We start from the raw sequence: 27,112 nt of genomic DNA on the forward strand, positions 1-27,112 counted from the left end.
TGCGGGCTTGAACTGTGTGGGTCCACTTTCACGTGGATTTTTTCAACCAAATAAGGATAGAAAATACTGCATTTGTGAGATGCAAACCCCATGTATATAGAAGGCTGATTTTCATATATGCAGGTTCTGCAGGGGTGACCTTGGGACTTGAGTATGGTGCAGATTTTGGTATGTGTGTATCTTGGAACCAATCTCCCTGTGTATACTGGGGGATGGCTGTATATTTAAATGTGTTTGTAAACAATTGGTGAATCCAGATGAAGAATATAGTGTCCAAAATATGTATTGTTTCAGTTTTTAAAAAATTAAACTTAAATGTTCAAACTAAAAAGTGGGTAACTTTTTCCAGATACTTGGAATTTACAAACTGGTTGAAGCAATGAAATAGATGGCCCCTAATATACTAGGAGCCCTTCCTAGGTTCAAACACTCCCAAATCAAGATTCCAGTATCTGCCAACTGATTTCTCAAAGCTATTATTTATTCTGTACAAGGTTCCACTGTACATTAGACATTCTTCTACTCTTGCTTACACAGTAAACAAGTGTACACTTGCCCTTGGGCTCAGGTTCACAGGTCTTCTCTGGAGAAGGGTGTCAGGCCAGTAAAACTCAGGGTGTCTTTCTCTGATGCCTCCTCCTAGGAGCCTGGAACGTGCCAGGCTCCGCGGGGCACAAGCCAGGCCCAGCTGTGTGGGTGAACAGCTTTACTCTCTAGGATAGCACAGAGTTTTATCCAACTATATAGGGCAAAATTGAGCCCACAGGAAAGAACCATACAACTGAGGCAAGATGTCCCCAAATACCCAGGCTCCACTCCCAGGGCAGGACTGGAGACCAACGCCAAGAAGAGCTGAGGGGTTGCCTGGGCATCCCTGAGAAACTCGGTCCAAAGGGCCTATTGTCTAGGAGGCTCTGAGAAGGGGGCGGGGGCAGGGAAGGCCAGAGGGAAAGGGATGTTAAGAGAATAAATAAAAGGGAGAGAAGCTCTAGGGACGAGGGGCTTGTGCTATCCTTCAAACAGCTGGGAAGTAGACCAGGGGTGGGTTAGAGGACGTGGGCGGGAAGAACTTGATGCCCTGTCGGAAGGAATCTACCTGCTTTCTTCTTCGCCTCACTGCAATGCACAACGAGCCAGGGCTAAGGGCAGGATCCCTTTCCCGGGCGGGTTTGAACACAGCACTGGGGAAAAGGGAAGAGGCTGAGGGATATTTCAGGAGGGGCAGTTACCCCCTGGTCCCCAAATGCTATAAGGCACAATTCTTGGAGGCAACTAAATTCCATTCAAAACATTAAAAAAAAAAAAAAAGAAGAAACCCAAACCCCCAAAAAGAAACTTGTTTTAGATCCCAGGTCTACTGTGGCTGTGCTTGGGGCCTGGCCAACGCCCACCTAGCACCATGGGGGGCTAGCATTAGAAAAGTTGTACTTGGAAAAACAATAAAAGGACCAGTGCAATGACCCAGCTATGAAGAGGCCTGAAGGAGAGCACTCCAGTCTGAACACTTTCGTTATGGAAATTAAAAAAAAAAGTTGGGCTTTTTAAAAACCAAAACCAGCGTTTTCCAAAGATGTCCCTTCGTCTGTCCCCCGGAGTTAGCAGCGTGAAGAGGGCTCTTGGCTCATGGCTCTGGACGGGCGAGCGGTGCGGGTGGAGATGGGCGCCTGCTCCTCCGCGGCGCGGGCGTCCAGGCGGCGATGCTCCCAGCGAGCTCCAGAGGGCGCTGTCCCCTCGGAGGCGCGGGCGCTGCGGCGGGAAGCGGCGCAGCGAGGGTCTTCTCCCCACAGACGCGGTTGTTTCTGACACATAGGAAGACCACAAGTTTACAAATGCAAACGGAGACGCCGAGGGCACGGGGCGACGCTGGCTCCACGTCCAGGCGATCTTCCCTGCCGGGCCACAGCTCAGGAACGCCCGGCTCCTTGCTCCAGACCCTGACCAGGCTGCATCCACTCCTGCTCAGCAGCTTCAGGTTTGTTTTTCTCTTGTCAGGTTTGTGTGGTGTTGTTGTTGTTGTCTTTTTAAAAAACTTAGGGAGCCAGGCCACCACGGGGAAGGGAGAAGGAACGTGGCTCCTGGCGCTACATTCGGGAGGGCGGGCTGGCCAGTTCGTAGAAGAGCAGGTAGGCGTCGCTGGTGCGCACTTGGCTGGAGGACATGGGAGTGACGCTGCGGAGAGAGCGGGGAGTCAGCCCGGAGAGGGGGCAGGACCCGGAGACCCCGCGCCGGCCTCTTTCCGTGCCCCCGAAGCCAGCCGGCCTTTCAGGGAGCCTCCCCACGGGCAGCGGCTTCGTGGCCCTAAACTTTCCCATCCATTCTCGGTGTAAGCCGTGCCGGGGTGGGAGGGGGGTTGGGGGTTGGGGGGAGGGGGGTGAAGGAAGGGTGGGGGATAGGGGGAGGGTGGGGGAGTGGGGGGAGGGTAGGGGGGTTGGGGAGAGGGTAGCTACAGCCAGGGGCTCCGGCCCTGCCCTGGCTCTCACCTGGAGTCGTTGAAAGTGTGCCACTCTCCTGTCCCTGGACTGCGACAGTAGGCTGTATAGTGGCCACCCATGGTGGTTCCGGAGTGATTGGACACAGCGTACAGGTTGTAAACAGCATGGTCTGAGGAGGAGGCAGCTGTCAAGCCCCTGAGGCGCCCCTGCCCCGACTTCCTCCCTCCAGCCTCTCCTTCTGGGTCTCTCAGCAGCTGGTGCTGGCAGCTCCCCTTCCTCCTGCCCTCCCTCCGGCCTTGCACACCTGCGTCTTCATTCTGCCCTGCCTACTCAAAGATACTCACTGGTGTTTTCTGAGGCAAATTCTCTTAAGTCCAGGTCTCTCAGGGGGAAGTTCACAAATGTTGTGAGCTTGCTGGTTCGGATCCTGGATTCTGAGAACCGTTTCAGATCTGGCATTGACGTGAGTCAAGGATAGTCAAACCAATGCAGAAGGGCAGACAACAAAAGGAAAGCCTACACGGTCCGTTTCTTCCGACTGTTCCCCTCACCTACGGGCCCCTTGTCATCAGTTACCCTTGAAAGTCATGTCCCAGCCCTGATGGATCTTAAGGATACGGAGCACCAAGATCTTTGGGAACCTCTGGATGGAGAACTTCTTTATACACCGTTTTCTGCCTCGGCAGCGACAGCATGTCTGAGAGACAAGACAAAGAGAAAGAACCTGTGGGGGAAGTCAGTGGGCCCCAATCCAGTCACTCCTCAGCTGGATCTGCTGGTATCAGCCGCTTCCCAATAGGTCCCATGGAAATTTGTTCTTGCTATTACCGAAGGGTGACTTACTGGCTTTTCATCTCCATCAAGCACATCCTCTTTGGTGAAGAGCCTCATGCAGTCCATTAATGTCACCTCAGGATAACCTCGCTGGGAAGGGGAAAAAAGCAAAGGTCAGAGGTCAACATGGAAGGACAGGAGAGGGAGTTCAACAAGGTGGGCAACTGGGGTGCATACCTTAGCAATGGGCAGTGAGAGGTCCCAGAAGGGGTCGAAGACTGTAGAACAGTAACCACAATCTGTACACGTCAGGGAGCTCTTTAGCTGCCCAACAAACAGATCTGGGGGAAGAGAAGGCCATGAGATGCTGAAATACAGGAAGTAGAGCATGGTCTTCTGCACAGCATCTTTTATTTTTTTTTGAGATGGAGTTTTGCTCTGTCCCCCAGGCTGGAGTGCAGTGGTGCAATCTCAGCTCACAACAACCTCTGCCTCCTGGGTTCAGCGATTCTCCTGATTCGGCCTCCCAAGTAGCTGAGATTACAGGTGCCCACCACCATGCCTGGCTAATTTTTGTATTTTTAGTAGAGATGGGGTTTTGCCATGTTGGCCAAGGCTGGTCTTGAACTCCTGACCTCAGGTGATCTACCTGCCTTGGCCTCCCAAAGTGTTGGGTTTACAGGCATGAGCCACCACGCCCAGCCTGCACAGCATCTTCTTTCTTGCTGTTCCTGCTTTGCTTTGTTGGACACCGGGCAGAAACAGGCTTCCCCGGGAGAGTGATTCTTAGGGCTTTTCATGCTCCACTCAGGCAAGAGCAGGCAACAGTGAAAACAGGCATCTTCCCTTTCATGCGCTTACCCCCGATCCTACTGTCTTCCCGTTCTAGATATTTTCTCCACATCTGTCGGCCTTTCTCGTCATCACTGGGAACCAGAGAGAGACAACAACTGGGTCAAAGCTGGAAACTTAAGTTTAAGGGTCTGTCAATCTAGATCCTTCATCTTCAAAAGTAAATCAGATTATTCCCAAATCATTAACCCCAAAGTGGTGGGTAAAAATCTCGAGTTCACAAAAGTTTTGCTTCCCCACAGCATTCTCCTCTTACTTACGGAAGATGATCGAGGTTCTCAGGGTTGGACTTAGGTCTCAGTGTCACTCGGTTCACCTCGTTATGGAGCCCATCCAGAAGAAAGCGAAGAAACTCCTGAGCATCCTGCTGACTGAATCCAAAGGAAGGAGGGTGAGCAACACCTCTTGTCCTAAGAACCTGCTCCTACTGCCACCCACCTGAGAGGACATGTCTGCAAGGCCCTTACTTATAGCCAACAAAGCGCGGTGCGTATCTCTGGATCTGGGTCTTGAACTCAGATGGGCTCACCACATCATTGGGAGATGAAGTCCATATGGTCTGAATTAGTTTTGCAAACTCTAATGGAAGGAGAGAGTGTACAGGACAGCTGAGATATTTTCTGTAAGAAACTCTGAAACTAGAATCCCAACAAAAAGCAAGCAGAGAAAGACAGGATAGGAGTGTCTAAGACAAAACACCTAGAACAGCCCCAGTGGAGTGGAGGAGCATCCGGGGGTAGGCAGGGGCACACGACAGAGGGCCCCTCACCTTCCATGAGGGCTGTGTGTGCATTGCTGCCATGGTGCAGGTCCCGCATGTAGAGCCTCTGGAGGCAGTAATCTCTCAACTCCCTAGTGTTGCTCAGGCACTGCAGAATTGAGTTCATGAAGCACTGCAAGAGATGACCAGGTAATCAGTGGGGAGACGAGAGTCCCATCTTCACCTGTGTTACTTACTACCAGAGGCTCTCTGGTTCATCTACCTAGAATCCTTTCACAGGAGGCTATCCTTTCATAGCCTCAAGTTCCTCTTTTCATAAGTGAAAGGGGTGAAGTGAGGCAAACCCCCACTCCAGGCATAGGTGACATAATTGGCTATTTACTATAGAGGTGCACAAAAGGGACAGAAGTGTGTGGGAAGTGATGGGCATCCTTTAGGGGAATGATCCAGGAGAGGAGCAGGCTGATGGGTAAAAGGGCAACTCCTTTTTAGCAGTGCTTCCTGCTGGGGGTGGGTAAAGCACAGCCTAGCAATTCTGTGAAACACAGCCAGGAAGGGCAAGTGCCAACTGGCTGAACGGGTAGGGAGTCAGCCACAACCAGGAGGGGATTCTGGTTAGATGGCTCCAGTCAGGATAGTAGGGGGTGGGCCTGGGGAAGAAGCAGGCCAGGAAGAACTCACTGTGTTCCCAAGGTTTCGAAGACCAGCCAGACCCTGGGCACTCTTAGAATTCTGTAAGCAAAGAACATATGGCAATAAGGTGGAAGCAAAGATGCTAGGCCTGTGCTGGGCTCTCTCGTGCAATTTTCTAACCAGCTGGAGCCACAGGCAGCAGGCCACACATATTCTTTCTTCAACTTTACCCATCTATGTACTCTGTAGGAAAGAGGATTGAGGAATGCCTGTTATTTTCTTTTCTTTTTTCTTTCTTTTTTTTTTTTTTTTGAGACAGAATCTCACGCTGTCACCCAGGCTGGAGTGCAGTGGTACGATCTTAGCTCACTGCAACCTCCACCTCGTGGGTTCAAGTGATTTTCCTGCCTCAGCCTTCCGAGTAGCTGGGACCACAGGTGTGTGCCATGATGCCCAGCTAATTTTTTGTATTTTTAATAGAGACAGGGTTTCGTCATGTTGGCCAGGCTGGTCTTGAACTCCTGACCTCAGGTGATCCACCCGCCTCGGCTTCCCAAAGTGCTGGGATTACAGGCGTGAGCCACTGCGCCCTGCCTAAATGCCTGTTATTTTCAACAACCAACAAAAATATTCTTCAGGGCTTTACTTTACTGAGTGTGTATTGACTATGTATCTCCCTGCCCCCCATATTTATGTTATTCTCCATTCTCTGCTACAGTGGAGACTAGGAATTCATATATTTGGTACATATTGACTCCTTACTATAAGAAATTTCGAGTCCCAAATCCAGGTGCTATCTCAAATGACCTATATTTGTACTCCTAGAAGTCCAATATATAAAGTAGCTCTCATAATAGACACTTTGAGGAGGTTTTGAAAAGTTAAAACAACAGAACACCTTGAGTTTCGATCTTCATTTGGGAAAAACTCAAGTAAGCCTGCCATTCTGAATTGCCAGAGACAGGTGGAATTCCTTCCAGCTGAGCTCAGCTCCGAAGGGCTGATTAAAGGCTGGGAGAATCCTCCCTGCCTGGCTCAGGTTTCAACATCCTGACTGGCCACTGGCTGGGAATCCTGGAGATGGCAGATTGGGCCTGCAGAGGCAAGGGCCTGGCTGAAATTGCCACTCTAGCTGTTGGCCCTATAGCGGAGGCGGGTGAGGGGGTTGGAGAGAGAACAGGTGCTGGATCGAGGACTCTGAGCTTATTTGTCAAGGTCTCTTGGCTAATCCTGGGCATATCTCCAAGGAGTCAGAAAACCTTCAGGCTCAAAGGGTTAAAGAAACAGTTTGCAGATGAGTCTGCCACCCCCTCTTTCAGGGAGGGGACTGGGAGCAGGCAACTCTGGAGCAACACTGGGGCATGCGTGGGGCCAGCTCAGCCCTGATCAGAACAGGAGCCTGAAATAACTCAGCTAAAATTACTCATGCCGTGTGCTGACAGCCTATGAGGCTGTCAGCAGCTCAAAGCCCATGAGGTTGTCAGCTGGCGGGGGAGGGGGGTAGGTGGGGGAGGAGCAGGCTGAAGGAGGGCTTTTCTCAAGAACTGCCTTACCGATCCCACAAGTAAGAGGATCCCTTCCTGGCCAGCTGTCAGGGCTAGCACTAACAGGTAGGGAAGAAAAATATACCCAGAAAAGAGACCCAGTTTAAACCTGCAGCTAGAGAGAAAGGCCAATTGGCAGCAGGTGGGATATAAGCATCCTTAGAGAACTTGGCTAGGGCTGGCAGTATATGGCCCCATACAACATCTGAATCTGACTTACTGACAGTCAGCAAGAGGGCCGCAACAGAGATAATTCCCTGGGACAAAGACCTTCTCAGCATTTTCCAGAATTGGTGAAACGCTGCAAAAGTCTCCATGTTGCCCACTCGGAACTAAATGTTAAAGCTTGCCCACAACAGAATGCCCACCCTTACGTCTATTTTTGGCAGTGCTTTATTAGTTCTTAGCCCCTGTGCCTCAGATGACATCTGTCTAAACAGGCTGTAGGGGAAAGCATTCTACCACTGGTGACCGTGTCAATGTTCACCAAAGCAGGCCCTCAGCTGAGACAACAGTCACTCAGCGCTAATGGGGGTGGGGAAATGGGAAAACGGAGTCATCTGTCTACAGAAGCACTCCTGTGGTGTTTTAAGATGTTGACACTTAATTCTGACCCAGCAGTGAGGGGCACGAAGGACACTTCGTCACCCACGATTACTATTCTTGAGGATCTAACCCCTCTATTGGCCTGGGGGATGGGGAGATGGGAGAAGCTCCTTTAAGGCATCGTTAGGACCCTTGGTTGTTATGTTTTAGGGTGGGGGTTGATGCCTTTGTCTAAAATTTCCTCAGCTCAAAACCACATGCCAATTTCTAGGTGCTCTGTGTAGAAGGCGGGTGGATAACAGGAGTGGGGGCGACAGAGGAGGGGGAGCAGGGCTGCTCTATGCCCAGCCAGATATTCTTCTGCCAAGAATAGGAAATCAGGAGCTCCAGGGAAAGTCAGCACTTTTCATTTCAAAGGGGAATAAAATGTCCCCAGAGTGACCTTTCTTACAGGACAAACAATCCTACCTCAGGGTCGACAGGGAGAAAGGGGCTAGAACTGCAGAAGGTGGGAGACCCTGCACAGCCAACCTCTTTCGGCGAAAGCCAGAGGAGGAAATGACCCCAGGTGTTATGCTGGGACACATGTGCAAAGAGTTGAGAAAGTTTGGACCCAGTCTTCCTTCCACTCAGCCATCAGCAAACCTAGTTTTGACTCAGTAGCAAGCACTGTTGCAGGGAGCAGATGGCATCTCCACCATCAGCAAATAGACAGCTTTCACCTTCTAGAGGAGAGGAGCGGGGGTTCAGGAGAGCCCTGCCTGGGTTAATGCAGAGGTAGCATCTGGGCACCCTTCGGTAGGAGAGGCCGAGGTTTGTGTCTTCACACTTAAGACCCCAATCAAGGGCTTTCCCACCTACCTCACCTGTGTGGTGAGGGTCGCCCCAAGTCCTGGCTGCAGCTAGGAAGCCTGGTGTGGCCCTGGCACGGGGCAGGGCACGCACTGCCAGCACGGGAGCTGGTGCCTGTTACATAAGACCTGTCAAGCTCGGGCCCCTTCTCCCTTCCCCAGGCGGGCAGCGCCCAGCCTCGGCCCTGGCATTCCCCTGGGGGCTGCTTCCGCGGAGGGACCCGCTGCCCGCTGCATAAATGGAGAGGACGGAAAGAAGGGGAAGTTGCCCTCTGTCACCTGTCTGCACCTCCTCTGCCCTTCACAGGGTCAAAGGACCCCCGTCACCAACCCTTGGGAAAGAGCCCTTGGTGGACAGTGAAGGGGAGGCGGCCCCTTTCTGCCCAGCCTTCTTCGCCGGGGTTTGGCCTCGGAGGAGTACCCTGGCAGGGTCCAGCGTGCTGCCCTCGCACACCGATCGAGACCCAGTCAAGGTTATGCTTTCCTGCACCTGTCCTGATAGGTGCCAGGAATTGAGAGGCCAAGAGCCACCACCTGGTGGCTGGTGCCACCGAGAGGGAGGGGGCAAGGGGGACTTCCTCGGACCTCCACCCGGGGAGGGGACCACGAGTAAGCGTGCGATCACCTGGGGAGGGGGCATTCCTTGCCAGGAGACCCTGGGAAAGGAGGAGTGGGGGCTGGGAAGAATCCGTCCCCTCACCTAGGGGCGCGTGGCGGGCAGAGGCCAGGGAAAAGGCGGGACCCCAGGCCCTTGGCGCGGGGGTCCCGGAAAAGGGCCCGCGTACCTTGGCTTTGTTGAGCAGGAGCCCCACGAAGGTGGAGAGCAGCAGGGACGGGGAGAGAGGGGAGCGCGGCCGCAGCTCCTTGGCGAGGGCGGGAAAGGGGGCGGCGGGGGGTTCCTCGGGCAGGGTCACGGTGTACGAGGTGCGCATGCTGGGGGGCAGGCGGCGGGCTTTGGCCCTCGCTTAACGTTGGCAGCGGGGGCGCGGGGGGAGTCCCCGCGCGGTGCCACAGTCCGGACGCCGAGGCCGGCGAGACCGCCACAGGACAGTGTCCGCGGCGCCCGGAGGTAACCGTTACCGCGGGGCCCGAACGCGCGCTCCTCCGCCTCAACCTCCCCGGCGTGCGCCGCCAACCGCCCGGGTCCCGGCTCTCGCGCTCCGGCCGACTGGCGGCCCCGCCGGCGCCTCGGGCCCCGCGACGTCAGCGCTGGGGCGGGGCCAGCCCATCAGCCCCGCCCCACCTCGCCTCCGCCCCGCCCCCGGCGCCGGCACGCGGACCCGAACGAGGCGGCAAGGTCGGTCCGCCCCGCCCTGCCTTCCCCGCGCTCCTCGGCGCCCCCAGCCCGCTGACCCCCGGCCAGGCAGGCCCGCGGGGGAGGCAGGACCGGAGCCTGGAGGCCCTGGCCGGCCTCGGGGTTGAGGCTCAGCTCAGGATAAGTGATCTTTGGGGCCCGCAGAGGACGTCTCCCCAAGACCCAGTGTCAACCGGGTGAGCTTCCCCCAAGGCACCATTACACTTCCTAACTCTTGAGGGGGCTGCAAACCATTTTGAGAACGTGATGAAAGCTTTTCTCTCTTCAGGGCGAAATACGTATATGCACAAACTTTTGTCTAGAGTTCCGGCGGTACTCAGGCCCTCTTGAAGCCCCAAATTCATGCAGTGTGTGGAGGTCAATGGGCCCAGGTTAAGAAGGTAGACCTTCACGGCCTAGGGGCTGAGCTGCCCTCCTCAAAACAGTCCTGTTTGACCTCTTTCAAGAGAGGCAGTGCTCATATTTTATAAGGTCCCATAGGTCACCTTCTCATTTGGCTCCTGAAAAGAACCTTTTCTGGTCTCTTCTAACCAATTACCCAGCTCCAGCTCTCCCATTATCAAATTTGACTTGTTTTGGGGAGCTGGGGAGAAAGCAATACAATAGTGGGGAAATAGGCGCTCAGCTGGCATGGGGCGAGTGTTCTACTCTGGCCTTAAGCACAGCCATGCTGAAAGATAAGGGGTCTTTAGGTTTCGTTTCTGATGCTCCACCCCTCCACCTAACAGGGAAGCTCACGAATCTGCCTAGAGAAAGTATCTTGTTTGGAGCTTGCTGGCTATTTTTAGCCAGTATTTTTAGCATTTAAAAATACTCCAAGAAGCAGCAGTGTATGCTGTTACTCATCTGTGGGCTCCTTCTGTTCCTTCTGGTGTGCTCATCCCCACATGTACACGCACACATGACCGCAGCTACATGGGGACTGTGTCCAGGACACACGTATGGCGGTACCCTAGGTCACCGACAAAGCAGCAATTTCATGCCAATGAGAGAGAGATGGGGACAGTTGTCCCCTCCCCTGTGTGCCAGCAGTGTGGTGGGAGGAGGGGGCAGGGGACAGGAACCACAGGCAGTCTGCTTGTGATCAGTGAGAGTGGGCAAGTGAGGAGTGGTGATCTCTACAGTCACTGTCCTCACCCAGACTCTAACTGAACCTGGACCCCGGACAAACTGCAGCAGCCTTTCTCCAAGCCTCCTTTCCAGCCAAACGCTTTCAAGCCAGCCCTACACCATCTGAAGCAATGTTTGCATCTGATCTCATCACTCTTCTGTCCTGAAGCAACTAGAGCACCTGCCCTTGCATCCAGCCCCGAAGCCTCAGGTAGCCTTTCTCTAAGGCTGTTTGTCCACAGGCCCACCACCCTCAGTCTTCTCTGACCACTGCTGTCAACCAGCCTGTGCTTATCCTCTGCCGAAAAACCAAAACTGCCACTCATTAAGTACTTATTAGATCCCAGGCGCTGGGTTAAGGGTTTTATATGTGTTATCCCAGTTAATTTCTATAACATCATGCTGTAGTAACTATTACCTCTATTTTATTTGTTTTGTTTTTTTTTTGAGACAGGGTCTTGCTCTGTCACCCAGGCTGGAGTGCAGTGGCACCATCTCGACTCACTGCAACCTCCGCCTCCCGGGTTCAAACAATTCTCCTGCCTCAGCTTCCCGAGTAGCTGGGATTACAGGTGTGCACCACCATGTCCGGCTAATTTTTGTATTTTTAGTAGAGACGGGGTTTCACCATGTTGGCCAAGCTGGTCATGAACTCCTGACCTCAAGTGATCCGCCCACCTCAGCCTCCCAAAGTGCTGGGATTACAGGTGTGAGCCACCACGCCCGGCCTATTACCTCTATTTTATAGGTGAAGGACCTTAAGCCTAGAGCGGTCAAATGACTTTCCAGAACTGCAGAATTAATAAATGACAATGTGGGGCTTTGTCTTACAGCAAAACCCACGCTTTTAACGGAAATTCTGGGATGTACTTCCTGCTCTCTGCCAATTACCTACTTGTAAATTCTGCCTAAAATTTGCATGTTCCAAAAGCCTTCCCTAATTAACTCCACCCATCTCTAAACTCTCCATTACTGCATATCCTCAGTCTATGTGCATTCAGTTTGCATGGTGTTAATTTATCTTAATATGTTTATCTTTGTTTTATAAGTGTTTCAAAGCGTCCTATAAATGCTCTTAGATTGTGTGTGGCTTGTCATGGTTTTGCCAGCACACTGAAACCTCCTCAAGGGCAGGGTTGTGGGTTCTCTTAGTGGGTTCTTAATGGTGTTGATCTTGTCTCTAAAGAGGGCCAGACCAGGCTCTGCTAGGAATCCTGGGAGTCCCACTAAGCCTCAGAGGGTGGGGTGTGAGTCTGGTTTGCATGTTGAACACATGTGCTGCTGGGCTTGGGGGGACCTGCCCAAGAGGTGCTCACCCACTATAGCATTTGGCCTGTTTCCCTATGACTTAGACACAGTGATGTAAGCACTCCCACCCAGGACATCTGGGTGTTCTGCCAGCTTGCTCTCCCTCTTCCCTGGGATTTAGGAGGTTAGAGGGGTTGCTAGGAGCAGGGAGGGCCAGATGCAGAAAGCTTTAGCGTGGGAGCACTTTGAGAAGTCTAGGGTGGGGGGAAAGAATTCACACAGGGTCCAGTCTAGTCAAGCAGGTCTGACTGCTGCAGGACACGGCCACAAAGGACCTTGGCTCATCTCTCGGCCAGCCAGGTCTCTGTGAGACCCTTTCTCTTCACTGCCGTTCTTGGAGTGGGATGGATACAAAGGATAGAGGCTTCTGGCATCTGAATCTGGCTCTGGCTCAGTGACTCTGTGCTTCAAATACACTAAGCTAATCTGAGCTGGGCTCATTTCTGCATCCTGACTGCCGTTCCTCAGAACCTGGGCTTGGCCTGCTTCCCCTGTAGGATAAGTAATTTTTTTCACCTTAAATCCTTCCTGGCATGAGATGGAGTGATATAAATGAAAGTCAGGGCTAGCTCTATGAGGGCAGGGACTGAGAGTATCCTGCTTCTCTCAGATCTGCGTGGGCAGCTTAGGCCAGGGTTTGGTGACACTGCTGGGGCTAAGGCACATGTCTTAAAGCCTGGCTCCCAGCACGTGCCTGCGATTACCACCGCAAATGGATAGACCGGTGGCCTGATTGATTGATGGATGAAAAGGTAGGGGCTCTGAGTCCTTGTTAGGGGTTGGGCTTTTGCCCCACAGTGCACCTTGGGGAGAGAGGGTCAGCCCATCCTCCCCACTCTCTGTGGGAAGGTCTGCTTCCCTGCATGACGTGGACCCCAAGAGGCCAAAAGCTCTGCGCTCCTTTGAGCCCAGGCAGTCTGGCCTGAACCAGCTGGATTCCAGAGGCCCACACACCTCCTTCTTTTGCATATGTCTCTGTCTGGGGTGCTAGTTTTATGTATGTATTGAGGTGAGAGAGTACAAGGGGCCACGTGTGCAGCTTTGGGCTCTGAACATGATGTTCATTTCTGCAGCTGGTGGTCAGTGGAGCGGCTCCCCCAGGGGCAAGGAACATTTTGCCAGGCTTGGATTAACTTCTGCATTGCTGAGCCCCACCCCAGCACCACATTAACTCATGAAGACATCCTGGAGTGGGGGTGGAGGAGGAGGCGGGAGGATGGTGCTGGGCACCGATTGAGAAATTGAGCCTGGATAAGGCAGCACCAAGGCTAACAGCCGGGATACAGCCCACAGCCGGTCTGCAAGGGATGGAGACATCAGTGTCTTGCTGATTCTAGTCACAAACCGCAAAGCCACTGCCCTTTCCTTCGCAGCAGCTAGTACAGCTCCTGGCCAAGGGGCCTCTCTGGCTTAAGGTCCTTTAGTGACCTTCTCATGCTGCCAACACAGATTCATGACCTCAGGAAGTTCAATCTCCTCAGGGTGGCTGAGTGATCCCAGGGTGGGAGTAGGTGAGGACAGACCCCAGGATCTCAGGCTGCCAAGCTGGACAAACAAGGCAGCAGGGATGCAGGCCAGTGTGGCTGCGTGAACGGAGCGAGAACACAAGGGACGAGAGGCGAGTTGTACTTCTCACCTAGGAGCTCCAGGACAGCCCCTGCTATCCGCAATTTGTTCTCTTTGGAGTAACCTCCGCTCACTGCAGGGCAGCATTCAAGTCCAAAGTCCCACCCGAGGGAAAAATCACATGACCTCAGCTTATATAATCTCCCTGTCACTGAACAGCTGGAACCCAAGGCTTCAGAAGATGAGTCAGCAGCCCCAGTGGCAAATAGGACCCAGGTATTCAGTTTCCCAGACCTTTTGCTCCTAGAAACAGGTCCTAGAGCAGAGGGCAAGGGTGTGGAAGAGACTGAGTGGGTGAGAATAGGCTGGGCCAGACTCTGAGCCTCGGCCCTGGCTCTACGTCCGAGTTGCAGGTGCCCAGCTTGCTGACTATGCTCTGGAAGGCCCTGGGCCAACCCCTGGCCCTTCTTGGGGAGAGGAGAGGGTGGCCTGGGCAGGGCGGGGCAAGGGCTGGGCAGAGGCCAGCAGGCAGAATGCCAGGGCTAGGGAGGAGCAGCTGGAGGGGTGGAGCGGAGGGGGATTAGGAAGGATTGTAGGGGTTAAAGCGCAGCCCTGGCAGGGCTCAGTGGGAACAGCTTGTCCTTCCATAGACCCCGGGAACAGGAGAGGTGGGGCGGAGTGGGGAGATGACAGGGTTGGGACTGGGGCTCCTGGCTCTCTGCAGGGCTGAACCACCTGAGCTGGCTTGGAGTCCCCACTGGGGGTAGTGAACGCTTTTTTTCCACCATCACTGTTCCTCCTCTCTGTCTGCATTTTAAGCGGAAGGTGGAGTCTCAGGGGAGGCCTTCGTTATACAAGTGCTGAGCTGCGCCCCCCTGGCCTGGCATTTTGTTGGTGCTTACACAAGCATGGGGAGGGGATAATTCTGAATTTATGTGGTGCCCCCTGCCATCCCCCGCCAGCTCTGTACTCATGCTCAGCTGAGTCTGTGATATTCAAAGTTCGTGTTGCCTGTTACTGTTAATGAGGGAAAGAAGTCTGGCTAGAACTGTTCTCCCTGGTCACAGCCTGCTGTTGACCTCCCTTAATGAATGCCAGCTGTAGCTCCAGTCAGCTACCCTGAGAACCCCCTGGGACACAGGATGTACTTTTTTTTAACCTCTGTTTCTCCCACGGGGTTGGTGGGGGGGGGGGTTCCTACTCTAGTCAGCTGCCAAATGCCGCCTTTCTATGATCTCTTTTCCCCCCTTAAGTTTAAATGACCTCTTTTGCAACATTTTATTGATTTCACATTCCTCCACCTTCATTATTTGCTTTGAGCCTCATGGCATGCTTGTGAGGTGGGCAGGGCAGGCGTGATTGTTCCCTTTTATAGTCTAGGAAATACAGCCCAGCTGATAGGTGTCCAAGGTTAGAGAGGCCAACTGTTCCTTCCACTGGTCACGAGCAGCCCGTCCCAGCCTCAGATGACCTCTCCCTTTCCCTCCACCTGTGACACTCAAGAACACCCAGGGCTGCCTCCCGTTGTACCTATTTAAGAACCTATTTCTCGGCCAGGTGTGGTAATCTCAGCGCTTTGGGAGGCGGAGGCGGAGGCAGGTGGATCACCTGAGGTCAGTTAGAGACCAGCCTGGCCAACATGGTGAAACTCCATCTCTACTAAAAATACAAAATTAGCCTGGTGTGGTGGTGCATGCCTGTAGTCCTAGCTACTTGGGAGGCTGACACAGGAGAATCACTTGAACCCAGGAGGTGGAGGTTGCAGTGAACCGAGATTGCACCACTGCATTCCAGCCTGAGTGAGACAGAGCGAGACTCCATCTCCAAAAAAACAAAACAAAACAAACTTATTTCCCTAAGTGAATTGTGAAGGCACTGAGGGCAGGGACTGTTGCTCGCACACATCTCTTGCCTCCCAAAGCACCGGAAGGGTACAAGGAGGACTAACATTTACTAAGCAACATGCCAGTCACTTTCACATACATTATCTTTTCATTCCTCAAGTAATCTATGAAGTGGGAACTATGATCACTCATTTTACAGAGGAGGAAACAGGTTCAGAAGCTAAGGGACCTATCTGAGGTCACACTGCTAGTAAGCTGAGCACCACAAATGAGTGCCTCAGAAGGCAAGATCCCCAGATGGAGATCTAGAAAGAAATTGGACTCAGTTTTAGAAAGAAGTGGTCCAGGCCCCACGAGCAGGGTTGTTCTCACCTCAGCAAGATGCACTCTGCTCCAGGAAATGAGGATAAGAGGGGTGGAGAGATCAGGGTGAGGTTAAATAAAGGTCTTGTACTATTGACCCTGGAGAGGCCTCTGCTGGTTGGCAGTATCTTCTGGGGCACGAGCTCAGCATGAAACACTAGCTCAACTGCAGGGCATTCCCGGCTAAAGTGCCTTATGAGTTGCTTCTGGATGAGGGTGGCTGAGTTTCTCCCAGGGCAATCTGCCACTTCTTTGAGGTCCTCTCTCAAAATTCCCTTCACCTTGGCCCTGGAGCCGGGGGAGGAGCCAGGGTTGTCCCTTCTGGAGAGGTGGAGGGCGGCAGACTCCCAGGAGGGTTGGGCCATGCCTGTGTGGGGAGGAGGCAAATTCCCAGTGGAATCTGACCCCCAGTAAGGGGAATACCGCTCTCATGGTTGGGGCTGAGGGTGGGTCTGTAGTTTAGTCTGTGGTGAGGTTTTCCATCTCAGCATGCCTAGAGATCACCCAAAGAGCTTGTGGAAAGAGCAGCTTCCCAGGCCCCATCCTGGGAGAGTTTGCTTCAGTGGGTTTGGATGAATCGTTAAGCCCTGCAGTGACTCTGACACAGGCAGTTTGCAGACCCCACTTTAAGGAGCACTGCTGACCGTGAAACAACCCTTCTCTTCTGAACAAGGGGAGGGAGCCCCGCAGAGGCTTCTAGGACCCAAGCCCCTCCAAGGAGTGCCATATTCTAATTGCCCCGGGGTTGAACAGCACCAGCTGAGTCCAAGTGAATCCTGCTCTACTCCAAGCCCAGCACGCGGCCCCCTGAGAGCTGATACTTCCCCGCCAGGCCAGCTCTGTCGTGACACATGTCTCTTCTCCACTCCTTTCTACAGTGGATCCAGCCCTGCCTTGTCAAGTTCTGAATGTTCTGGGAGGCACCAGCATTTCTATCTCCTGTGCCACTTCACAGATGGCACAACAAAGCCAAGACTCCCTAAGTCATATTACCAAAGTTGCTCTCTCAAGACCTTTAGTTATGCAAGCTTCAAGGTCCTGCCCCTATTCCTGAACCCCTGCTGCATTTGTCTGGATCAGCCCTCCAAGCAGCATTTCTTGCTGTGGCACACTGTTGTTTTCAAAATATACTTGTCCTAGGAGTAGGGAGGGGTACATAAGGTAATGGAGGAGACACAGCACCCAGCCCTTCTGCCCATATGCTTGCCTGTCCATCTGTCCACCTTCCACCTACCCATGTATCCACCCACCCACCTATCCACCCACCCACCACCCACCCATCCATCCATCCATTCATCCATGCAGTCAGCAGGTCAGCCCCCATTGTGGGAGGCACGTGGCAGGGGATCTAGAGATAGGATTTCTTTTTCCTCCTCTGAGAGCTTGCCACCTAATGGGCACACTAATAACTACAGAAAAGGCAGATGTCGTCAGTGCCCCAAGAGAGGCGTGTGCAGGGATTAGTTGTGAGCAAGGCCATGCCAGCCCTTGGTCAGTCTCCAGCAGAGCCTCTTCCCTCATTCCAGCTGAGGCAGGGCTGGAATAGAGGTATTGGATTGTCTCAAGCCCTAGATAAAAATTTCTCCCCTACTTTGTCCAAAGCCAGATGATAAGCATTGCTGTCTGATACCCTGGTCCTGAGTATGCCAGTGTCACTCAGAGGAGAGTCTTCTTCCCCTGATGTCTTATGTCCAAATGTAAGGCCAGGCCTTGGGGCTAGGGAATAAAGCCTGCACAAGAGGGAAGACCCAACCACAGCAAGGAGGCCCTACTGCCACAGGGTGCACTGGTAGTCTGGGGCCCCCTGCATCCAGCCCAGGTTGGGGCAAGGCCTGAAGGAGACACTGGCATGTCACATAGAAAAGGAGAAGGTGAGAAGAGTGGTTCATTGGGCGCAGCAGAGCATTCCTGAGAACACTACTGGACTATCCTCGAGTGCACAGGCCCTGAGTGGGCTTTCTAGGCAGAGTGGGAAGGCCCCTCCCATTGGCACGGAGCCCCAGGGGCACCAGACGTGCCAGGATGACTTCTCTTGTTTGTCTCCACCAGGAGCAGCCACCGGCTGCTGTCAATCATCAGTCAGGTTGGGAGTCGAGCCCTCAGCCTGGCTGTTCTCCATCAGTGGCTGCCTCCCCAGCCCATCCCCGGTCCCCAAGGGTAAACTCACCATGCCATCTCTTCCCGGGGAGCTGGAGCGGCTGGGCCCAATGGCCTGACCCTTTCCCTTCTCCCACAGCGTGTAGCGACCAATGGGTCGGTAGGTTGGGCTGAGGATTTCAGGGACTCGTGAGGGAGGGGCCTGGGAGGGCACCTGAGATGCACTGCCCTTGCGACCATAGTTCTCCAGGTAGTCGACCAGGTACTCAGGGCGGCTGGCTGCCTGGTAGATCCCCTGCAGGGTGCAGAGCTCCTTGCGTGTCCGGGCCAGCATGGGGCTGCGGCCCAGGTTCTCGGGGTCTATCCGGAAGCTATCTGAGGTCCGGAGGCTGGAGAAATCCCGGGCCAAGTCTGATTGGCTGTCCGACTTCTGGGTTAGGGTCACCCCCTGGTCATAGGCATTCATGGGCAGGTAGCTGAGGCAGTTGTTGGTCACTCCATAAGGGAATCCGCTGCCCCCGCTGAGGCCACTGCCTGAAGGCCGCTCAGTAACCCGGGTCTGGCTCTCTGCCCGCTTACCACCCCCAGTGATGTCGGGTCTCAGCAGGGGGAGGCCACGGTCATAGTCCAGGAGGGAGGAGGGGCCATAGGTACGGGGACGGGTGAAGAAGCTGCTGGTGGGGACCGGCTTGAAACCAAGTTTCTCCTTCTCCAGTAAGGAGGCGGCCAGGTTGGCCCCATAGGAGGAGGGGGTGTAGGCGCCATAGCCTGACTTGGCATAGTGGGCATCTGTGTAGCGGGCCGATTCTGTGTAGCGCTTCAGGGTGGAGGAGAGCTGGGACATCCTTCAGGGCGGCACTTAGTAGGGACTGGGAGCCTCATGGGCTGAAAGACAAGGACAGTAGTTGTCAGAGGGCCCTGCCAGGTGTCGGGCTCCCACAGACCCGCTCCCCATCCCCAGCTGGGCCAGAACCTCAGAGCTCCCAGTCCATTTCCACAAGAGGCAGGCTGGCTGCTGAGAAACACACATGCATGCAGGTGTGCACAGGGGCTTGCTTGCACCTGTGTGTTCACACCTCGGTGAGAGTGCGAGGGATGAGGTGGCTTTTATATGCCACACAGAGAGTCAGTGTATCCTGGCCATTCAAAGACTCAAACACGCAAGCAGGGGCTACCCAACCTCCACAGCTCACCAAGCCGTGCAGTCTTCCAGCTCAAATCCCATTGCCTCAGCATCTGCAGAAACTCTTGAGCTGGGGGGATGCCACCAACCCCTGGGTTGAGAATGCTGGATATTTCAGGAGTTAAGACCACTTCTGTCCCTTCTGACTTATGTGATGAGCAGGTGTCTTTTTGGAATCCTAGACTATCTGTGCTGGAATGACCTGAAGATCATTTGGTCAGATCCCCTGTGAGGCCAAGGAGGCTCAGGGGAGGAAGTAATGGGATGTGGGTGGGCAGGGGAGGCCATGAGTGAGCATGCAACAACGAGGGGCCAGAACGTGGTCTCCAGACCCTTTCCCCAGACACTAGTACCTGCTGCATGGTCCCACAGTGAGGCACACTCACTTCACTGAGCTAAGCTTCTGTTGTAAGTGGAGTTAGGGTCCTGTGACCTCCCAAGAGTTCCTCTACCAACACAGGGTTCCTCTATCAACACGGATCTCAAATTGGTTCTGGCGATGCTTGTGCAAAGGGGGCCCCCTACAGTCCCAAATCTTGCACTGCAGGTGGCATTCCCAGTCCTTCCCTGCTCCAGTCCTGCAGCTGGGGAGGGTCTAGTGAAGGAACACAGACACTGCTGAATGTGGAGCTTTGAGAGCCCCAGAGCATCATGATTTTTAATCTATCTGTTATACAGATGGGAAAAGTGATGCTTATTTGCCCCCGGCCACACACCAGCAGAGCCAGGACTGGAATCCAGGTCTTTAAAATCCTGGCCAGTGTTCTTTCCATTTAACCTTGAGTTACCACCCCCGCGTCAGATTTAGGGTCAGTTGGGGACCCCCAGAGGCCTTCCATCACTGTAAACGTGCAGCCTGTATCCAATGGAGCTGGAGTGGCAGAGGAGCAAGTAGGGTCAGACGCCTTTCCCCAAGGGCATCAGGGGCTCTTGGGGGGCTTTCTAGGGGGACGGAAGCAGAGCCATCCAGGACTCTCAGAGTCATGGGACTTGCACTGTGATGGACTAGCTGGGTGATTTTGCACTAGTCATGTAACCTCTCTGAGCCCCAACTTCCTCATCTGTAAATGAGTAAAACCATCATCCTCATAATTCCTACCTCACAGGGCTGTTGTGAGGAATAAATGAGAACAACATGTGAAAGGCTCCACAATGACAGTGGTTACCATCTCCTCCCCCAGCTACTGCGAGGCAGCATGGCTCCACCCTCTGAAGGTCTATGATAATATCAGGGCTGGCTCTCTCCCAGCCTGGCCAGCCTCTGGCCTCAGCTTGGGATGCCAGGCCTCCCCCTGCAGCCCCCAGCGAGAGAAGCAGCAGTGGGCAGACATCTGGCCACTCAGCAGACACTGGCTCGGCAACCCAGCCCATTAGGGCAGAGAGGAGCTGGTGCCAAACCCCAAATGCGAGGACTTGGCAGAAAGCTCTAGAATCCCAGTCCACACGAGGCTTTGGGGTAGGTACAGGGGTGAGAGATGAGCAGGTGGCTTCCATATAGGCCCGGAAAAGCATTCCTTGACCCTGCCTCAGAACTCCAGCAGTTTTCAGTCCAGGCTGACATCAGAAAGGCCTGGTCCATCTTACTGTCTACCCTTTTGCCACCTGGCACCCAGGGGGCCCCTGGCCCTTCATGTACACTCCTTTGCCCACTGTGCCCAGCACAACTTTCACCCCTTTCTAGGAAAAGGTAACTGGGGGATGATGTCACACAGCGTTAGAGGGAAACCATAGGGGGAGAGACAGACAGAGGCACAGGGTGGGGGTGGGGGCCCAGTCCTGCTCTATTTTGCTTTGGAGAACTCCATCAATAATGCAAAGTCAAAGAGACTCCAGGTCTCAGGAGCTGGGCTCTGGGACACCAGGCAGCCAATCAGATACAACCCCCCCAACAAGGGTATGAGCTCATGGCTCCTCCCCACAGCTCTCCCTCCCCCTCCCCCACAGTAAGGCTCTCAGGGAATTGGTATTCTGCGGGCAGCGCCCCAAGCCTGTGACATCCCTTGGCCCTGCTGATGACGCAGAAGTGCTGGGGCCAAACAAGGTCCAGAGGACAGGGACAGACAGCTCTGAAAGGCTTTGGAGCCGGAGGTGGGGCCACACCTCTGGCCCACAGATTCCCAGGAGGGCTCCCAAATCCCCACTCTCCCTCCCATCTGGCAGGTGATTGCCAGACCCCTCCACCTCCTCCCAGCAGCCCTGGGAGTCATGCCATCACTAATACTCCATGGAAGCTGCCTCTCAGCTCTGACATCTAGCTACAGTTCCCATGTCTGGGGAGAGGGTTCCTACTGGGGCCAGGGCCTTCCACATGTCTCTCCCCTCCCACAACCCCCAGTTTCACTCTCAAAGGTCCTAGCACCTTCCAGGTGAAAGCACAGTCTGGGTTGGTGCCGCTTGGCATTACCTGCACAGCTGTCCCTGGAGGCCACAGAATGCACTATGGGCAGGAGAGCGGGCTGGGGCCCTGGCCGGAGTCTTGCTGCGCAAGATAGGGACAGGACGGGCACTCACATGGCTGTGAGTCTCCCTGTTGCCACAGGAACAGCCTGAACTGAATGGCCCTTTCATGGGGCAGTGGGAGGCAAGCCGATTGGCTGGGATCCCCCATACCCCTCCCTGCCCAATACGGGGGCCCCTGCTGCCCAGCTCCTTTCACTGTTTACCCAGAGCTGGCAAGTACAGGCACGCAGCTCCAGGCAGCACCTCCCCAGGTGTCCGCCACGTTGGACAATGGGGGCAGTCCCCTGCCCAGCTCCTCCTCCTGGCCATCTTCACTGAGGTGTCCTGACCCTTCCTTCTCTGTCAGAGATTCCTGTCACTTTGCTCAGTTTCCCTCTCCTGGGAGGTGCAGCAGTGTTCCTCTGCACAGAGGCACTGGGCTTCCTGTCAGGACATCTGAGCCAAGCAGCTGTCACCCCAGCCGGCTGGTGCTGATCACCTCTGAACCAGGCCCAGCCATGTTGAGTACTTCACATGCAGCTTCTGAGTCCATCTTCTCTGCAGCCTCACATCAGCTCTCATCGGCCCTTGCCATGTGACGCATTCTTCTAGGTGTGCTTCATACACAGAGCACCCCAAAAAGTCTTAGTGCGGGTTTAAGCTGGGATTCTTTCAGACATAAATGTCTCCAAGTTACACACCTCTTTGGACAGATTAAATTATTTAAATTAAATTAAAATTAAACATTCACAATTAAAAAATAAATATACAAGAAATTTAAATATGGAAACTTTCAAATGAAGTTTTTAGCATTTGTATTTCTGAAGTTATTAAAGCTTAAAACTGCACTAAGGCTTGGCACACAGTGTATTAACTCACTGAATCCTTCCGACTCCTTTAAGCGGTAGGTGCTATTATCATGTCCATTTGCAGATGAGGAAATTGGCAATGCTGGGAGTGATGTGGATTTCCCAAAGTCACACTGGGAGCAGTGGCAGAGATGGGCTGGACTCGTGCTCTGTCTGCTATAGCTGGCCTGAAGCCCAGACCCATGCTTCACTCTTCCCTGGCTCTCCATGGGACAGGTCAGGACTGGGACCTGTGGGTGGGGTTTGAGGGAAGGGCCACGACAGGATCCAGGTGTCCACCATCCAGCAACAGCATGGGGTGTACAGACTCCGGCAGGAGCAGTCCTCTGGATTTTCCATTGCAGGTGAATGAAAGCGAAGCCAGGCGCAACTCGAGCCCCAGAACAATACTGATCGGCCGCGAGATGGTCCAGGAAGCCTCCATTTCACCCACTGTGCCAAGCCCCTGCGTGTCCCCTGGCACCAGCATCTACCCCAGCTCGGGGCCTTGGGTCCCTGGCCTGGTTATGAGCAAGTTCCTAGCCTCCTACCCTGGCTGCAGTTTGGCCCACTCTTCAAGGTACCCATGCTGGGTGAGTCAGGGGTTAAAATGAACCCCATCCCCCTGGGGCAGCCAACCCCTTTGCTTCAGCCACTGTCATTTCCTGTTGCTCACGTGAAGGGCTCCCTAACCTGCCCAGCCAGGGGAGGGACTTGCTCCCCAGGAATTCCAGGCACTCCTGGCCCTGGGGGCAGGGGATGGGTGATGCCCCACATCCCAGTAACCTTCATGGCGTCTCTCTGCCCAGATCTGCTTGGCTTTTTGGAGTGAAAGCCTGCTTTGCTACTGGGGCCTGGATAGAGAACCTCTAGCTGAGTTTCAGAAGCATGGCTAAACAGGGTTAAGTCTCTTCCCTTCTACTCAGGTGCCCAGAAAAGGTGAGTGGGGAGTCCCAGCCAGTCCTGACAGGTGGTTGGGAGCCTCCACAGTGGTGACCTCAGAGCTTCCTAAAGCCACTTGCTAACAGCATCAGAATGTGCTGACCTTGAAGGACAAGGCGGGTGAGAGGGGGCCCTGTCTCCTTCCATCTGCACCCTGGCCCTGCCTCCCAGCTGCTTGGGTCACCTGCTGTACTATCTGGGCACAAGTGTCTGGTCCTGGAGGATGGGATGAGGGAATCCTGGCAGGTGTAGAGGACATGGGTAGAGTAGGGGATGGGGGGGCGAGGGCATATTTATGCTCAAACAGTCCTTGAACTCTGCCTACTCTTCTCAGGCCCCAGGGCCTGGGCTGGCCGTTTCCCCTCCAGCCTGTCACTAGGCTCTGTCTATCAGGGCTAGCACCTGCTGATCCACCAGCCTAATCCTCTTGCCTGCCCTGGCAGGGGGTCATCCAAGGGAATCTGGGTCCATTTCTCTTTCTTATGCTCCCAGTAGTTACCCAAGAGCTGGGGGAGGGAAGGAGGTAAGATAAAAAGACTGGAGATTAAGGCAAGAATCCTGACTGCTGGAGAAGAAGTGGATGGGCCCAGGGCAGTTTCTATAGGGTGCTCCTTGATTTAGGGTTGTGAGTGGGTGGGGATCTCTACACTTCCAAGACAAGGCAAAGAAATGGGCCTCCAGGCAGTATTGGGATCCTTAAATTCTCTTTTCCAAGCACCTCTGCCCAGGTACTCTCCGGGTGCCCCCTCCCCAGGGGAGATCCCTGGTCTCCTTGCTTCTCCTCTAGGGCCTCATCTTTCCTCTGTTCTCAGCCTCCAGAGGAGCCTTTGGTCTTGCCCCTGACATCCACCAGGCCCAGTGGGGTAGCCTCTCACATGCTCTCCCAGATTCACTGATGTCTTTCCTCTAGGTGGAGTCCCAGAGAAGCTCAGATACCAAAGGGGCAACTACTGACCTGTGTCCAGGGGCACCGGATGGGAGCTGGGGGCTTCTCCTTCCCCAGCAGGGCAGGGAATGCAGTGGAAAGCCCAGAAGCTGGAGCCTGACTCTGGGCTGGGTAATCCGGAGCTCAGGTTACTGACTCCGATATATATAGTATCTTATCTGACCTCGCAGACTCGCAGAGATGGCGAGTGCAACTCACTTGCATTCCAAGCCCCGGGAGAATTAAAGGGGCAGTGGCGTGCCCACCTTGAGGGGCTGCCCTTTTGGGCCAGTGCCAGCCAAGGAGGTCTGTGAGGACTCTTGGAAGGGGGGGCATTTTGAAGGGGAACAATCAGGAGATTCAAGAGGAGAGAGGACTGAAAAGAGCACAGAGGGGTGGAGGTGGAACTTGAGACAAAAATACAGAGAAAGTAGATTTTCCGGAGCAATCAGTCACAGAATTAGAGAATAGGAAGAAGCCATACCGTTAGCCCCACTCTTAATTTTGAGATAGAGTAGACCTAGAGAAAGAAAGCAGCTTGCTTAAGGGCATATCCAGATAGTGAGAAGCAGAAAGGGGACTAGTACTCAGGTTTCAGTCCAATATTCTTTTCTAATGGACTTCTAGGCCTGGGCTTGGAGGCTAGTTTTTAGCCTTATTGGCTCTGGAATAGTGGATAAGTCACAAGTTCTCTGAACCTTAGCTATTTAATCTGCAAAACAGGAATAATAATAATAATGGTCTATCTAGTTGTGAGGATTAAATAAAATAATATTTGTAAATTTCATGGCCCATAGTAAGAGTTCAATAAACAATGATGATTATATTGAATACTTCCACTTATTATTATAATTAGTGGTATTAATAGTAATAGCGCCTTACCAGGTGAACCTTCCTAGGGAGAAAAGGAAGGTTACTCCTGGGGAAGTGTTCTTTCCTTTTTTTTTTTTTTTGAGACGGAGTCTCCCTCTGTCGCCCAGGCTGCAGTTCAGTGGCTCGATCTTGGCTCACTGCAAGCTCTGCCTCCTGGGTTCACGCCATTCTCCTGCCTCAGCCTCCCGAGTAGCTGGGACTACAGGCGCCCACCACCACGCCCAGCTAATTTTTTTGTAATTTTAGTAGAGACGGGGTTTCACCGTGTTAGCCAGGATGGTCTCGATCTCCTGACCTCGTGATCCACCCGCCTAGGCCTCCCAAAGTGCTGGGATTACTGCACTTTGAGCCACTGCTCCCGGCCGGAAGTATGCCTTTCTAATGCCAGAGAACAGTCCCGTGGTTTTCTGAACTGACCATGTCCCATAACTGGGAAGGGCAAACAAGGCTTGCCATCTTCCTAGATGTCCAGTCCACCAAGCAGAGAAAGGCCAAGCCCATCTGGGCTCCTTCCCCCTTTGTCTAGAAAAATACAGCAAGCGCAGCTTCCCCCAGGCCACCAGGAGAATGTTTGGCCCCTCTGGGGTGGTTCCACTCTACCTGTGGGAGGGCTCAGGATTCCAGGGCCACAGAGCCGGGCTGGGCAGGGTCACAAGAGGAAGGAACGGAGTTCTTAGCCTCTCTGGCCTTGGTGCACTTGTCTGCTCCCAGGACGTTTCTTGATGGCTCTCCCTGAGGACTGGGAGTACCCAGCCTGGTGCCTCCACCCTGTGTTAGCACAGGCTACTGACTCAGCCCAGGTCCTGATGATGCACTTCAGAGGACGCCCTCATTCCAGTCCTCATTCTGTCTCCAGTCTGACATGCATCTACAGCATCGGAGGAGGGGGCCTGCCTCGACCTCAGCCCAATCAGCTCTCCTTTCCTCTGCTTTACGGGGGTCCATCTGGGGGATGTTCTCATGCCCATTCCAGGGCAGGTGAGCAGCCCCTACCATTACCTCCAGCTCAGTCCCATTCTAAAGGCAGCCAGGTCAGGAGGTAGGATGTTCACTCTTCAGGGAAGGGCTAAAATGGGTTGGCTAGGGCTTCCCTTGACTGTTGAGAAGTTGCTCTCTTCGGAGCACCGCGTGCCTGCTTCTGGTTTGGGACTGGTGAGAATTTCAAAGCTGCCTCTTTCTGGTTTGAGATTGGTGGAAAATCTCCCCTTCCGCTTAATTGTTGCCCACCCCCCGCTCCTAACCCCCTTTAGCAAACTGACCAGATACAGCCCGGCGAGCTTTAAGAGCAGCGAGTGAGCTGCACGCACACGTGGGGAGGGGGTTTGTCAGTGTCGCTCTCGGGCCACATACCACCGATATACACGGGGCACAGCGAGGAGGACCCGCCCGCCAAAGCAGCATTTCCTTAGAATACACTGATCAGCACACAGATGGCTCTTCCTGGCACCCTGGGCTGTCAGCAGGCAGCCCTCACACAACTGGCAGACACAGCCGGCTCTCTCCCTATATTTCTAGTGCCCACTGCACAGCCGGCTCTCTTCCTATATTTCTAGTGCCCACTCTGCCCAGGCTGTCGTGGACACCTTACTTTCTGAGCTCCAAACCGGCACTGATCCCCGAATCCCCTCCCCGATCCCCGACAGGTGGCACGTACCTGCCTCTTCTTGGAGGATGGACGAATCGAACCGGGCACAAGCATGGAGCTGCGGGTGAGTCCCGGCTAGCGCTGGCGCTGGCGCGGCGCAGTGAGCACCGGCTGACGCAGAGGGCTCCCCGACCTCGGCTCATGTCTGCCTCTCCCCCACCTCTGCCAGGGGCCCATAAGGGACCTCCCCGGGAAATCGGCGCCACCCAGCGGGCAGCCGCCTCATTGCGCCTGGGCAGGCAGAGCCACACCCCGCGTCTTGCGTCACTGAGTCGCGTCACGGCTATTGGCTTGTTCCTAT

The 27,112-nt window shown here is 54.1% G+C and overlaps 1 protein-coding gene and 1 pseudogene across 4 annotated transcripts; one reads left to right on the forward strand and one right to left on the reverse strand.

The window, feature by feature from the left end:
• Positions 1-460: 460 nt before the first annotated feature.
• On the reverse strand, positions 461-27,083 carry USP2 (ubiquitin specific peptidase 2). 4 transcript variants are annotated; one of them, XM_055273477.2, is made up of 14 exons: positions 26,821-27,083; positions 19,150-19,341; positions 18,027-18,841; positions 5,461-5,511; positions 4,828-4,951; positions 4,526-4,637; positions 4,319-4,429; positions 4,068-4,132; positions 3,444-3,547; positions 3,276-3,356; positions 3,051-3,129; positions 2,777-2,884; positions 2,481-2,601; positions 461-2,169 (listed from the first exon to the last, which is right to left on the reverse strand). In XM_055273477.2, the coding sequence occupies exons 3-14, from the start codon at positions 18,798-18,800 to the stop codon at positions 2,082-2,084; spliced, it is 1,818 nt and encodes a 605-aa protein (XP_055129452.1). In that variant the 5' UTR covers positions 18,801-18,841; positions 19,150-19,341; positions 26,821-27,083; the 3' UTR covers positions 461-2,081. The 4 variants fall into 4 exon arrangements, with proteins under 4 accessions (XP_055129452.1, XP_055129451.1, XP_055129454.1 ...); XM_055273476.2 differs by lacking the exon at positions 19,150-19,341; XM_055273479.2 differs by lacking the exons at positions 18,027-18,841; positions 19,150-19,341 and having other exon boundaries at positions 26,821-27,079.
• The window catches only part of LOC129478580 (uncharacterized), a 142,159-nt pseudogene continuing 141,910 nt past the window's right edge, over positions 26,864-27,112 (forward strand).

This window comes from Symphalangus syndactylus, chromosome 3 (genome assembly GCF_028878055.3).
Source record: "Symphalangus syndactylus isolate Jambi chromosome 3, NHGRI_mSymSyn1-v2.1_pri, whole genome shotgun sequence".
Classification (NCBI taxonomy): Eukaryota; Metazoa; Chordata; class Mammalia; order Primates; family Hylobatidae; genus Symphalangus; species Symphalangus syndactylus.

What these genes read in the sequence shown, in the direction of transcription:
- USP2 (XM_055273476.2), bottom strand. Translation starts at nt 18,800, where the DNA reads ATGTCCCAGCTCTCCTCCACCCTGAAGCGCTACACAGAATCGGCCCGC. An exon ending in TCTCACTGCCCATTGCTAAG is followed by an intron (nt 3,357 to 3,443) that starts GTATGCACCCCA and finishes TCCCCTTCCCAG; the next exon opens with CGAGGTTATCCTGAGGTGAC. An exon ending in CACACTTTCAACGACTCCAG is followed by an intron (nt 2,170 to 2,480) that starts GTGAGAGCCAGG and finishes CTCTCTCCGCAG; the next exon opens with CGTCACTCCCATGTCCTCCA.